Source organism: Labrus bergylta, chromosome 8, assembly GCF_963930695.1.
Source record: "Labrus bergylta chromosome 8, fLabBer1.1, whole genome shotgun sequence".
In the NCBI taxonomy this organism is placed as follows: Eukaryota; Metazoa; Chordata; class Actinopteri; order Labriformes; family Labridae; genus Labrus; species Labrus bergylta.
Window position 1 is genome coordinate 25025176 of NC_089202.1, and position 15457 is coordinate 25040632.

The 15457-nt window shown below is 46.3% G+C and overlaps 1 protein-coding gene across 1 annotated transcript in view; it reads left to right on the forward strand.

The window, feature by feature from the left end:
• Positions 1 to 5699: 5699 nt before the first annotated feature.
• bmper (BMP binding endothelial regulator) overlaps positions 5700 to 15457 on the forward strand; it is a 35472-nt gene continuing 25714 nt past the window's right edge. The window contains exons 1-2 of the mRNA XM_065958205.1: positions 5700 to 6413; positions 14477 to 14562. Coding sequence (XP_065814277.1) covers positions 6308 to 6413; positions 14477 to 14562 — 192 coding nt within the window. The 5' untranslated portion in view covers positions 5700 to 6307. The remainder of the gene's footprint in view (positions 6414 to 14476; positions 14563 to 15457) is intronic.

Consider the following 15457-nt stretch of genomic DNA (forward strand, 5'->3'; position numbering starts at 1 on the left):
AGCCTTTAGGTAAGTAATGAACCTCAATGCTTCAGTGAGAAGATGCATGCATATATAAAACATCAAAGTTGTCAATAAGGGGCTCAAAAGTATCAGCAACAAGTCTCCTTTGTGCAGCAGAAAAAAATAAAGACTTGACCACATTTTGACACGAGAACGACCCTGCTCTGTAAAAACTACTAAACATGCTGTAGTTTACATGCCAGGCCAGTAGTTGGCAGGGTGACTATGTAATCAAACATTGCGTGCATCGTTACATAATCTTCTTCCTACAGAGGGGTGAGGTGTAATCATATGAAAACAGCGAAAACGCTTGTGAGGACGGAGGATGAGGTGAGGTTGTTACTCCACGTGATCAGAACGTACAAAGAGAGAACATTGAGAGAAAATGTCGACTGGGAGTGAGCAGCACGAACTCAGGAGTCCATTGTTGTTGTAGTCCACCTACTCACAGGCTTTTGTGTGGAACTGTAATAAGTCACTTTACCCGTCTACACGGCCACTGAAGCGCTGTCGGAAAACTTTCAAAACTTTGAACTCTGACCTGTTTTCAAAACCTTTAATTTTCAGGCGCGTCATCAGACAAAACCAAAACGCAACAAAAGGATGTAATCGTTGTCGTGTAGATTGAGCCTCAGTTCTGCAACTAAAAACTGAAGCTTTAACGTCTTTACCAGCTGCTGAATATGAAGACAAAATCATCGATTATGTATCCAAGGTGTTTATAAGACGATACAGACTCGATTCACGCCACCCTGAGATGTAATAAGGGGAGGCAGCTTCAGTGGATTTAGCTTTCAGTTTGTAAACATCATGAGTTTAGTTTCATCAGGATTCAGAATCAGTTTGAACTCCTGAAAGCATCCCGAACAGTTTCCTCTCAGAGGAATAAATAACAGTATCATCTGCATATGTGAACATGTGCATTAGGATCATTAGCAACGATACTGTGGACATAAAGTGTAAATAACCGTTGTCCCAAGAATGAGCCCTGTGGTACACCATTCATTATTTTACCCTTTAATTTTTTTTCCCTAAAAACAGAAACAGTTTATCATCATGTTCTGTCCAGTTACAGGACAATGCATCCCCTCCCACTTTCTGTACAGGCCCACACACACACACACACACATATACACTCTTAAGTCTGTCAGAAAAGTGTTTTTTTCTTCCCGTCAGAAAAACTGACCTTTTCTGCTGACGTGTGGCGTCTGTCCGACAACGGCGATAAACGCTAAGGGATTAGCTCGTAGCCTGAATTTGCTTGTAAACCAGGAGAGGATGGCGGGAGACAGATCCCAGACCTCCCTGCACTGTTTCTGCTTAACGAGGAACTTCTCAACTCCCTGAAACAGACGTAGAAACGTTCTCACACACATCATCAGACCCTTAAGTGTGTTTCCAGGGTGTTCATTGGTCCTTAAAAAAGGACATTAATTGTTCATAAAAACCTCCACAAACTGCTTTAACATCTGCACTAACTCACGGATCTAATGCACAAACATTTAAATGTCACAGTGTTGTGTTGTCCTGCTCGTATCGTCACATCCAGGATTTCTCTTTACCAGTTTATACGCAGCAGCTGCAGAACAGAAAGCATCGAGAGCCAAACACAGTAAAACTCATCGTTTATATCTGACATGTTGGAAACTTTCATTTCAAATCCTTTTTGTGTTTCAATCTGTGGAGTCAGAGGCGCTGTTTGTCTGAAGGCAAGGCGGGCAACTGCTCTGTGCCCCAGACCCCTGAGGGCTCACAAAATTAAACCAAAGCAGTGGCTTCAAATGTGCAAAATTTTGCAAGGACAGTAGGAAACCTCCCTAAGGGGGCCTCAGCTGACAGCCCTCACTGTGGCTGACCTGCTAGGCTTTGAAGTTTATGAATGAAAGTAAACACAGAGAAATGAAGATGAATTATCCATCTATATAGGAGAGGAAAAAGAAACAGGTAAAAAGAGGAGAAAGCGTCGGGACACTGGCAGGAAAAATGGAGATGAACGCTGGTTGGAGGGCTCCCAAATTAATTTTACTCTAGAATCACCACTCTGTGGAGTGAAAATGTGGATCACTGTTACTTCCTCAAAAAACAGAACAAAGGGGGAGCACTTTGTCCCCCTGCCCACCCCCCTGTACGCCTCAGAGAGAGACAGATTTTGGTAAATGGACTTGAGCTTGTATCTTTCTTTTCATCCATTCATACACATCCTCACACACCACAGCGGCCGTGGGTTCGAATCTGACCCTGACATCCCCCACTCTCTCTATCTTCCCAACGTTTCCGGTCTCTCTTCAGCTGTCCGGTCCAATAACGGCAAAACTGCCCCAAAAAAAAGAAAGTATCATCGTTGATCAGTCATCAGCCTTCCCTAATCTCAGCCTCACCCCGCCTATGTGGATCAGTTTACATGTGGAGCTAAAGCAAAGAACATGAATCGGTTTTAACAAAGATGTGATTTAAACAAAGGACTGACGGCTGACGGGTCGTGATCCCGACAGGTTCAGGTCCTCATACTTCCTGGTGAGATGATCGTGGTGGAAACAGGCTGCTAGTGTCTCTGTTGTGTGACTCAGACAGCTGGATATCACCTCTCCCCCTCCTCCCCCTGTCAGCCTCTCAGAGCCAGACCTGCCGACTGCAGGGGGCTTTAACCTCGGGGACGCCGGGCCCCCCTCCCGTCTACACCCGGGTCTTCATTGGGACGCCGCTCAGACGATCCGAGGACATAATTCCCTGCAGGTCATTGCTACGTCAGCTCCGTCATCAGCTCCATGTCTGTGAGGAAAAGTCTTTTCTTTAATGTGTGGAGGACATTAGTCATTGTGAAAACATTATCTAACGAGGATCTCTCCTGCTGTGTGATTGAAGCGTCTGGGACACTTAGAGGGGCTTCACTCTGGATTGTCTCTGTGGTTAAAACACTTTAAAGCTCTGCTTTTAAACCTGAAGAAGAAGAAGATTGTTTCAGTTTAAATCTTAAATATGATTCTTTCTCCTCGTTACATTTTGTCTTTGTATATTCTTCATCTCTCCGCCCGGTCGCTCTCAGCGTGCCACAGCTTTAACTCTGATTTGATTGATTTGGGTACTCTTCACCCTCAGCCTGGAATCTGTTGCAGAATGACTTAAAGCTCAAGGAGCTGGTGTCCTTAAATGTTTTTAAATCTAAAATGAAAGACAAAGAAGCAGATTCTATAGGATGTCGATGTTTTAGCTCGGCTGTTTGAACAACTGATTCCCTGATATGACTCATAGATGGTTCTATTTTAATCTACAATGTTGTGCTTTGTAAATTGTACTTTGTCTCTCTTTGTATTTCCGTCTGAAACTTTGTGTTTTTGCTGCTGCCTGTCTCGGCCAGGTCACCCTTGAAAAAGAGGTTTTTAATCTCAATGGGACCAACCTGGTTAAATAAATAAAATAAAATAAAATGTTGGTTCCATTTGTTCACATGGAAATCATAGCAAGGATGACTTTTTACCAAATGGCTTAAAAGACGTTTATACAGGTCTCTCCCCCCCCCCCCCCCCCTCGCACTCACACTGCTCTAGGACTAACCAGGCCTTAGTTTACAAGAGGAGCGGTCTCAGAGTCAGCACTACAGAGAAGAACATATAGAACATGATGACAACTTTACTGACTTGTTGGTTCATTTGGAGTCATAAGTCGGATACGACCTCTAACACGCCGAGGCTGCGACTTTCAGATAGTCAGGCCGCTTGTGTGTGTGTGTGTGTGTGTGTGTGTGTGTGTGTGTGTGTGTGTGGGGGTGGGGGGGGGGGGGGGGTCTGTACAGGTCATCCCCTCGCTCTCTCTGTTGCCATCTAGTGGATAAAATGACAAAAATATCACCTCCCAAACACTTTTCTCTTTATGCTCTCTCTCTCTCACACACTCACACACTCACACACACACACACACACACACACACACACACACACACACACAGACTAAGCTGCTCTTTCAATCACACAGTCTCTTTATCTTTTTTCTATAAACAAACCAAGTTTCTCATCCACACACATACTTTCTCTCTTCAGCTCTAAAACACATACTCATCTTGACTTTGTGACACACACACACACCAGCGTGCTGCGTCTGACACTCGGTTAAAAGCTGCTGGGTGGGTCCTAATTATTTCTTTGAAGACTCGCTTTTCCTCCCGTCTGAGCTTCTGACGAGCTGCACTTAAAAGAGGCTAGACACACACACACACACACACACAGTGTCATGCAGTCTTTCTCATCTGTCATGTTAGACTTTAATCTCCAGGTGGATGATTTATGGGGCAGAATGCTGAAACGTGGAGGAGATAATATCCAGGAGACTTCTGTGTTATTTGTAAAGAAATCCAAAAGGAGACATTTTTGTTTTCAGTTCTGCTTTTGATTTGCATATTGTCTCCTCTTCTGATGGAAAGCTTTCACTGAAATTTAAAACAGCTGACAGACTCTTGACAACTGTGTTTTCACATATGTACAAAAACACCTGAAAAACATCCTGACATTTTCAGGTTGAGCTTCGTGTGTGAACACAAACAGCCAAATGTCTCACTCCGACTTTATCCTGCCGGCCTCTAAGTACATGTTCCACATGAAGTCCGAATGTGAGAAAGCAGCAGGATATATTCAGAAAAGGTCACCCCAAGCGAGCGGGGCGATGACTTTTATATCCCGTAACTGGAGCACGAGCTCCAGGATGTTGATCAGTGTCCCTTGATGTTCCCTCAGACCAGTGTTTGGGAACCATGGCCCCTTAAAGAGCCCTTAAAGGGTCTTTGACCGCACTTTGACAACCACCACTTGGTTCATTTGCATACAGAATATCACAAGTTTAGGAAAACAATGTCTGACACATATATCCCACCTGTACCGATGTCCAACCATTGCTAACGTTCAACACATGCTGCCCATGTTTAACTTCCATTAATTAAAAACAAGAAATGAAAAAATGGCTGCCTTGGACTTTTATTTAAGTAGCCGGGATATCAAACAGGTATAGATATTCACAATCAAATCAAAGTTTAAAATTCTGCTATCAATAATAAGGGCCCCTTCCTCTTTTGGGACCCTGGGTACTCAACTCTTTAAATCGACACTGAGAGACAAACTCGGAATCAGAAAAGATAATCTTTCTTTAAGTCCGTCCTTTCTGGAATATTCTGTCTGATTTTCCTCTTGAGTTTGGCCGAGCCGCAGGAGAAGAGGATGTGGTTCTTTTTAATTCTCATTGTAAAGCAGGAACAGTAAAGTCAAAACTCTGAGAGTCTGAAGGAGACACGCTGCACTTGATTCCTTGTTGTGTCCATTCTTTTTCTTCGTCTTTGTTTTTCTTCTTCAGCTCGTCACATGAACAGCAGAGACATAAAGCACATGTAGCTCCCCTGGTTGGTTGGTAATGAAACTGGATCCCCATATACACACACACACACACACACACACACACACACACACACACACACACACACACACACACACACACACACAGTTTACAGCACACAGGGGATCCACAGCAGACAGACAGACAGGGGCAGATAGGAGCTCAGAGACTGATGATTAAAACCTTTAAATAACAAAAGGAGCTCTGAGAGGAGTCTGCAGGAGACCAGGGGCACAGAGGGTCCGGTCTGGAGGCAGGAGGAGGTCCCGGTGTTCACAGAGGAGGCAGGACTTTCTGGCTCTGCGGTGCGCTCTGACACCACAGGTCCGCTTTAATACGAGAGAGGGAGGAGAGGAGGCCGGTTTACTCTGCTCAGAGAGAGAGAGAGAGAGAGAGAGAGAGTGAGTGAGTGTGTGCAGTCCACCGCTGCGTCCCGGACAGTCTGCATCGAGCATCCATGCGCCACACGGAATCCTGGATTCAGAGCGCAGACTCTCTACTCCTGGAAGAACTTCACAAACTGAGAGGATTCAGAGTTTTAACATTTAGCTCTAGAAGTCAGCGGGGTTTGTTTTCCTGTTCTGCCGGATCGGAGCGGAGTCCCTCCTCAAACCTCAGAACCATCCTGTGCTCCTGTCCGGATCCTCTCCTGTGCAGGATGAGGGACTGAATCAATGTCTGACTTTCACCCCGGCGCTCCTGACATGAGCAGCCGCGCAGTCTGCAGCCTCTAGGCGCGTCTTTGTCATTTTAATGCCGCTGTGATCTCTGCCTGATTGTCGCTTTGCATTTCAGCGCAAGCGATCAATCTGAAGAGTTGTTTCTCTTCTGGCTGGAATTTAAACACGAGGAACTCTGAGCGTGGATCTTATTGGATTGTTTGTATTTATTTGCCTTCATTGTCGCCGGACTCCGAGCCTTTCTCCTGAGGATGTTGCTCCGCTGCTCGAGCCCTCCCTCCTGGTCCACCTGTAGGTTTTTCTTCTGCTTACTGCTGCTGCTCCTGACGCCCCGGTCCTCCTCTCCGTTAATCACAGGTAAGATTAAAGGGACCCACAAGGCTCCTTAATGACACATCACTGCTCCCACCGCGCGTAAAATGTGCCCAAACCCTGGTTATTTAGTCCGCGTCTCCTCCGCGCTCCTTCACTCTGTGTTTCACTCCGAGACTCAAAGTCACTTTAGATTTTTATATTTCTGGTTTCCAGTGAAGAGGAGGCGAAGACAAGCTTCAATTAAATGTTTAATAATATACAGTACATATTACAAACACACAACAGTCTGTTACAATAATAATAATAATAATAATATTAATGATAAAACTTCGAGGCTGATCAGAAGGAAACAAAAAAACTTAAAAAATATATATTTTTCTGTCAAAGATTTTGCACCGCCACATCTTTTACTTTTAGTTTTTTAAATAGGAAAAAACTTCAATTAAAATGTCAGAGATTTGCCTCTTTGGTGGTTTTTATAAAACGTTTTAATTTGAAGCTGCTGAAAATAGAGCCGGTCTTCAGTTATCCTCCGTGCGAGGCTTCCTCCGGGAGAGAAACGCCACAAACATCCACCCTGTGCTGCTGCTTATTTAAAGCAGAACTTGTACTCATATATGAGTCTGCTTCAGATAAATCACAGAGACTCGTCCTGTCCTCAAAGTCATTTAAATCAAGTTTCAGGACATTAAACCGGGAAATAAAACTTTAAAAAGAAGTTATTCGCGCTGGATGAAAAGCGATCTCTTCTTAAATGGATGTTTTCGCCTCTCTAACGTGTAATTAACGCACTTTTTAAAGTTAAAAACAGGCTGTAAAGTGTGAACCACTTTCCTCCAGCAGCTTCCCCCCCCCCCCCCCCCCTCTCTCTCTCTCTCTGGTTCTTCGTGAACTTTCTTTTCTCTGACAGCAGCATCGCAGGATTTAGTGTCTTCGCCCTGCAGCGATGCAGAGAAATAAGAATAATAGAAGATGGAATGAATGAAAGGTGGATGTAGAGGTGGAGGTGCAAACAGGCAGAGGCCGGGCTGCCCTGCGAGCTGCCCCGTGAACATGCACCCTATGCTCGGGCTGAGGGACGTGACCGGCCTGCCTCCTCCTCCTCCTCCTGCTCGGGTGGATTATTTGATTACGTTATTTATCCAGTTTCTCTGCGTTCACGGGGTCATTGGGAGGATTTCCTGACGACAGTAGCTGATCATGATAATTTCATTTAGAAACGGAGGAACTGTCTGATAACGCTGATTCAGAACAGAGCTCCCTCTCTCTCCTCCATGACGGTGAAGTCAGGAATCACTTGGTGCACCTCCGCTCTCCTCCTGATTCCTGATAATCAGAGGTTCCCCTGTCCGGACTTTATCTCTGCTCCTGAAGCAAAAGCTCAGAGCTGGGGCTCAGAGGGGGACCAAACCTGTACCAGATGGATCTCTGTGGTCCAGTGTGTGTGTGTGTGTGTGTGTGTGTGTGTGTGTGTGTGTGTGTGTGTGTGTGTGTGTGTGTGTGTGTGTGTGTGTGTGTGTGTGTGTGTGTGTGTGTGTGTGTGTGTGTGTGGGTGTGGGTGTGGTGTGTGTGTGTGTGTGTGTGTGTGTGTGTGTGTGTGTGTGTGTGTGTGTGTGTGTGTGTGTGTGTGTGTGTGTGTGTGTGAGCCTGAAACCTGTCTGTATCAGCTGAGGGTTTATCTGCTCAGAGATCCCTCCACCTGTTATCAAATATCTGCTCTGTATCAGCCTCCTTGTTGTCAGAGGTCAGAGGTCACGGTGAAGGGTTCTGGGTGCTTCCAGCTCTTCAGTCACTCAGGTCGTCCTCTTAGCACCAACACAATCCGCTCCAGGACACTTGTTGCTTGTTGCTAGGGCTGTGCAATTAATTATTATTTTTGGCGTCTTTATTACGCTCAGAGATGTTCAGGATCGTTAGAGTGAGGAAGGCTTGAAGAACAGTTTAAATCCAGAAAATAAATATTCAGAGTCAGACTGAGTTTAATTTCTTTCACAAATAAGAACGAGTACTGTCCGCAGTTTATGTGAACCTGTACAGAATTCAGATTAGACCTGAAGTTAACTCTAAACTAAACCTGACTGAAAATCAAGCCTGACAAAGAGCTGAACAGAACGAACGGAGAGCTTCATCATGCAGCTTGCTGGTCTGCAGGATTTATTATCTGACTGTTCAGCAGCGCCGTCTGCACAGAGGAGGAGGAGCAAACTCAAACATGAGGCTGTGCAAACTTTAGGTGTGATAATGATAATAATAATGATTCTTTATTTGTGCAGCAGCTGAAAAGAACAAACATGAAGAATAAGAGATTTCAAATGAAAATAAAACCACAGAGTAAAAGCTTTTACTTTGAAAGCATGTCTGGAGGAGAGGAATAAAAGGAGGGACTGATTCAGCAGGATCTTTAGCAGGACGACGACAGAAAAAACTCAGCGCAAACCCTTGAGTCCTGGTCCTGCTGGACTAAACATAAAAACAAAGAGAGACAGAGTCTGCACACCAGACGCTACTCCAGTTCACATGAATGTTTCACCACGTGTGATCCTGTAGCTCTGAAGCTCTCAGTCAGACATGAAGGAAACCATCAGAATCCTTTCAGACTGGAGCAGGAAGTTAAAGTGTCCTAAACAAGCTTGTCACTCTCTTATTTATATTATTAATATTAATAAGAGGTCACTCTGTCACTGACTGAGAGCGACCTCTAGTGGTGACACAGAGCGACTTCTAGCAGTGACAGAGAGCGACCTCTAGAGGTGACAGAGAGTGACCTCTAGATGAGACAGAGAGCGACCTCTAGATGAGACAGAGAGCGACCTCTAGAGGTGACAGAGAGCGACTTCTAGCGGTGACAGAGAGCGACCTCTAGAGGTGACAGAGAGCGACCTCTAGAGGTGACAGAGAGCGACATCTAGAGGAGACAGAGAGCGACCTCTAGAGGTGACAGAGAGCGACTTCTAGCGGTGACAGAGAGCGACCTCTAGAGGTGACAGAGAGCAACTTCTAGCGGTGACAGAGAGCGACCTCTAGCGGTGACAGAGAGCGACCTCTAGAGGTGACAGAGAGCAACTTCTAGCGGTGACAGAGAGCGACCTCTAGCGGTGACAGAGAGCGACCTCTATCGGTGACAGAATGCGACCTCTAGTGGAGACAGAGAGCGACCTCTAGCGGTGACAGAGAGTGACCTCTATCGGTGACAGAGAGCGACCTCTAGCGGTGACAGAGAGCGACCTCTAGCGGTGACAGAGAGTGACCTCTATCGGTGACAGAGTGCGACCTCTAGCGGTGACAGAGAGCGACCTCTAGCGGTGACACAGAGCGACTTCTAGCGGTGACAGAGAGCGACCTCTAGAGGAGACAGAGAGCGACCTCTAGAGGTGACAGAGAGCGACCTCTAGAGTGACCTCTAGAGTGACCTCTAGAGTGACCTCTAGCGGTGACACAGAGCAACCTCTAGAGGAGACAGAGAGCGACCTCTAGAGGAGACAGAGAGCGACCTCTAGAGGAGACAGAGAGCGACCTCTAACTGACAGAGAGCGACCTCTAACTGACAGAGAGCGACCTCTATCGGTGACAGAGAGCGACCTCTATCGGTGACAGAGAGCGACCTCTAGTGGTGACAGAGAGGGACCTCTAGTGGTGACAGAGAGCGACAGAGAGCGACCTCTAGCAGTGACAGAGAGCGACCTCTAGAGGTGACAGAGAGCGACCTCTAGTGGAGACAGAGAGCGACCTCTAGAGGAGACAGAGAGCGACCTCTAGTGGTGACAGAGAGCGACCTCTAGAGGAGACAGAGAGCGACCTCTAGCGGTGACAGAGAGCGACCTCTAGCGGTGACAAAGAGCGACCTCTAACTGACAGAGAGCGACCTCTAGTGGTGACAAAGAGCGGCCTCTAACTGACAGAGAGTGACCTCTAGTGGTGACAAAGAGCGGCCTCTAACTGACAGAGAGCGACCTCTAGCTGTGACAGAGAGCGACCTCTAGCGGTGACAGAGAGCGACCTCTAGCTGTGACAGAGAGCGACCTCTAGCGGTGACAGAGAGCGACCTCTAGCGGTGACAGAGAGCGACCTCTAGCCGTGACAGATAGCGACCTCTAGCGGTGACAGATAGCGACCTCTAGCGGAGACAGAGAGCGACCTCTAGCGGAGACAGAGAGCGACCTCTAGCGGAGACAGAGAGCGACCTCTAGAGGAGACAGAGAGCGACCTCTAACTGAATAAAGGTCATCGTCTCACTCCTGTTGTGTCCTTCAGCTGCAGCCTTGTTAGTGATTCTCTGCACTGCCTGCTAACACGAGTCTATCCGTCTTCTTTTGACCTTTAAATTGCTCCGCGCTCACGATGACTTTGGGCGATCTGTTTTTTTCTTTTTCATTAATGAGAAAAATCTGTCGCTGAGGTTTGAGAAGTATCACCGCTGTGTGCAGGTACGAAGAAGAGGAGGAAGTTATTCTGTCAAACTGAACATGAGACCTCAGAGACCGAGCCCCCCCCCCTGCACCCTCTGACCCCCTCTTCCCCCTCCCAGTTTAATTACCCTCGCTGGCTGTAAATTTTACGGTGTTGGTGGAGTCGGCAGGGTTCGTCTGCTCTGCCAGAATCCAGCGCCTGATTTTCTGCTGAATCACTGTCTGCTGTGAGGAGAGTTAGAGGAGGGGGGGGGGGGGGGTCTCCTGAGAATGTCCTGAGCTGCATGTGTGACAGCAAACCAACGATCTCTGCACCCACACTTTCACCAGCATGTTTCCTCACAGCTTCATGGTTCAGTGTGTAGACGAGGTGATCTGATGTGAGAACACAGCAGGAAGGTTACGGATATTTCTAATCCCATCGATCACGTGAAAAACAGAATGAAAGACGTAATGAAACAACATCGTTATCACAATCAGGCCTGATGTTCACGATCGGTGCTCCTCCAGTATCACACTCCAAACTCTTGAAATGCTAAATGCTTCGTCATGCTGTGGTCATTTAGGCGAGGTGAAAAGGTGACGCTCAGTTTCTTCATCTTCAGAGCTTCAACAAACAGTCAGCTGATTAAAGGTCAGAGGTCACGCTGATAAGAAGCTGTCCAAAGATTCCTCACAAAGTTCCAAGTTTTGTTCTCAGTGTGCATGAACAACACAAACTTGTTTGTCGGTGATTAGATTCAGAAAATGACGCAGCTGGAGACAGAAAATGAATGCATCAGGTTTTTAGACATCAGGAGAAGAAGAATATTTCAGTTAGTGTGCGTGAGGTAGGAGGAGCGTCATGTGTGAACAGAAACAGCTGAATGTTTCTCTCTTCACCCGGAGTCTCTCCTCCAGCCTCCTCGTATTTATTCTGCAGAAAGTCAGAGTGAGCTGATGTGAGAACGCAGCAGGATGTAATCAGGAGAATTCACCTGGAGCGAGTGAGAGGGGGTGGTTAGTGTCGTATAGAGAGTGCATGTGTGAACAGGTCAGGCTTTAGAGAGTCCGTTGACCGTGGCACTTTGAAACATTAGCAGCAGCTAACAAGTCAACACTTCAAACGGGGGGGAGACATTCTCTCCTAACAGATACGATCGCAGGAAGAGACATGACAAGAAACAGGAAGTAGTTTGGCACTCAAACAGAGCGGTCAGGGCGGGATTCAGCCTGACCTCCGCTGACCTTGACCTTTAACTCTCCGCTCATGACGATGACTTCCTCCCAGGAAGGAAGTGATCATTTCAGGAGGTCACAAACAAAGCTGGCACACCAACAAACGGGTGAACATCGCTGTCATGGCCTCGAGCTGCCCAGCCCCGCCATGTGGACATCTGTGTGCGTCTACCCATAAACCCCTCTGTTTGGGGTCGTTTCCTGCACTCGGCTCAGATTTCATTTTCTCTCGTGACAAACGGACACACTCAGGTTTTTAAGAGCGCACTTTAAATTGTGAACGCTCTTACCTGGACACACAAAGCAGACTGAGGAGGACAAACAGACCTCACCCGATGGTTAGAGCCTTATATGGGCACGATCAGACGGGGTTGTGCTCACTGATTGGTCCCTTTATTATCCATTTAAGTCTGTATTTCAGCACTTGACACTAACTGGACCATGCACGCTGTCCTGACTTCTTCTTATCTGGTTTACTGTTTTGTTAACGCCCTTCATGTTTCTAAAGTCCTTGTCTCCTGTGTGACTTCCTGCCTTCTTGTGTGTTTCCCTCCTGTTTGATTGGCTGCCACGCCCTCATTAGTGTCACCTGTTCACCATCCTGTTGTCTCCTTCTCTCTGGCCCAATCTCGATGTCCACCCTCACACACTCACTGACTTTGGTGAGCGTTCCCTGTAAGTCTGTGAGGGCTTAGTGCCGTCCCACTGTCAAATCATCAAGTGTTTGAGGGATCTCTCGCTGACTTTACGAGCCCTTAATGCACCCTGTCTGTAAGTGGGCATATCTGCAGACTTAACGTGAGGGAATTACCCATAGTTCATAGCATTGTGACGTGAAACATTTCCCGGGGAAGCCCACAAAAATTGAAGGGTAAACAAACGACATAACACAGAAAAAAGACGGTAGAGACGATAAAAAAAAAAAAAACAGGAAAGTGAAACCACGCTCCATTTACAGTCTACTAAAAAAGTTTCTTTGGAAACTACAGCTAATTCAGAACTCCTTTGCAAGTCTGTAAAGAAAAAAAGAGAGGCAGAGAGCATGTTAGTCCCATAAGATAAGATAAACCTTTATTTATCCCACAACAAATACATTTATATATAGGCCTATACTTAGTAGAACTTTTTATAGGCGCCATGGCTGTGAGTGAGTAAAGTAAAAAAACATAAAATAAGCTTTTGCTACATGAAATCATGTAGTCATGGTTGCAGAGAAGTTGTAAAGTGCTGTCCCATTTGTATTTAACCATTGGAGCCCTCGCAGCCTCATGCACTAAATCACTTTCCAGGTGACGTCAATAAAGTCAGTAAGGGCTCAGGGTTCAGGGTTTAGGGTTCAGGGTTCAGGGTTCAGGGTTTAGGGAGGACATCGAGATTCAGCCTCTCAGCTCTCCTTTGTTGTTCCTCTTCTGTTTGTGTTTTTAAATCTGGATCTTGAGTTCGCCTTCCTGTAGTTCTTGGATTTGTAAGATGCTCTTCTTTAACCTTAAAAATCTTTTTATTCGCTGCATCATCCAGCCTGTCCGTGTTCGCCTCCAGCTTGTGACACGTTTCTTAATTAACCGTGAAGCTGCTTCATTTGAGTCGTTTTTATAAACTCGTTTTTAGGGATTTTAATCTCACATCACTAAAGCTCGGCTGCACAAACGTCCGCTACATAATCTTTAACAGTTTGCAAATTCATCCTCTCTAAACGAAGGAGAATAATCCTCGTCAATGGTCTACTTCTTCTTCTTCTTGAATTATAAACAGAGCCGTCTTTTAACTCTTGCTGTTGATCGTAGCTTGTATTTTAGGCGTGGCGTCTGTAGAGGATGGTCACTGTGTTCAGATGATGACTTCAGTGACACGTCTCTCTGATCAGTCCGTCGTCTGTTTACTCAGCTTATATCACCTCAGCTCTCTGGGAACCTTAATGAAGATGATAAAACCCCCCCAAAAAAAGTCCAGGAACTGTCTTTCCTGAACATTTCTAAAATAATTACAAAGGATTCAGAGCGAGCAGATTCCCTTTGATCTGAACACGCCATGCAGTGGAAAAGAGTCACCAGCTCGTCTTTAAAAACGAGAGTCAAGCAAAACAAGGTCTAAACACGAGGCTTAAAGACGCTGAAAACTCCACATGACGCAGCAGAATCAGTTGATAACTTTTCACACCTGCAGTCATGAAAATGAGAACTTCATCTTCATCTTCCCGAGCTGCTTGTTCACACATGCACCTCACAGCCGCAGAGGAAGAAAAAGAAGAAGAACATCCTGGAGAACAGGAAACATAATGCAGCAGGTTCATTGGAGCACGGAGATGGTAGAGGTGGCGTGCAGACAGTCTATGGTCGTGCAGCGAACATCATTTTCTGCAGTTTGTGCAGCTCACCAGTTTTGTGCGTGTGTGTGAACATCATATATGAGGATTCTTAATGAGAACATATTTATAAGAGAAGTTTCAGATCTTTGTGTTTAACTTCCTGCTGCTCGTCACAGGTACGGAGGCGAGCTGTGAGAACGAGGGCGAGGTCCTCCACATCCCCAACATCACCGACAACCCGTGCATCACCTGCGTGTGTCTGGTAAGTCTCCTGTTCTGCTTTGATTACATCATCACGGCCGCCTGCTCTGTTTGCTCGGCTGACGTGTAGCTGCTGCAGGATTCTGCTGAGGCTGACGGGATGAAATGACTTCCTGAGGCGCTGATAGAGACGTTTGTAACGCTGGTTATTGAGCTGTGTGATCGTTATCGAGAAGCTGTGAAAGATCTGTCACTCTGCAACAGGAAGTGAGAGAGACGAGTGCAAACTTCTTCATGTGCCACATGAAGTGAGGATAGGAGGTTTGTTTTGAACGGTTTCAGTTATTTATTAGTGCGCCTCTTTTCTGTGTTTTGAGGATTTACGACAGAGCGGCAGTGAAACATGAAGTGGCTGATTGTTTGTTTTAGCTGACACGCCTGTCGTCACGCTGTCCTGGCTCGTCTCTTAAAACCAGCCTACAAAAGGTTAGGGGACGACTCTTTCCTGTAACATGTGCTCTTTGACCCCTGACCCCCCACCTCCCCCACCCCCCCATCACTGCTGCACAGCTCTCTGTTTTAACGGGATGAGAATGGAGCAACAAGTCCTTTCTGTGTCACTGCCTCCTCATCGTCTGAAAGAATCTGTCACATGATCAGAGTCCAGCCTCCAGGACGTACACGGTGCCGATTAGCTGCAGACTGCACGTTGTGTGTGTGCGTATCAAGTTCATAATGTGCTACACTCCTGATAGAACCACTGAAGCTTCAGTGTTTAGCCAGCTCTGCATCGGTCTGTAAACTTTCTGCGTTCTAACCTCTCTCCATTTTTCAAAAGCATCTCCAATATTGATCCTAGTTTGAGCACGTTTCTGCTCGTGGAGCTTATTAGAAACATGCAGAGACTTTTTAGGTCGGGTACAATCACTTCTATCTGAACCACTTCTCTTGCGCTC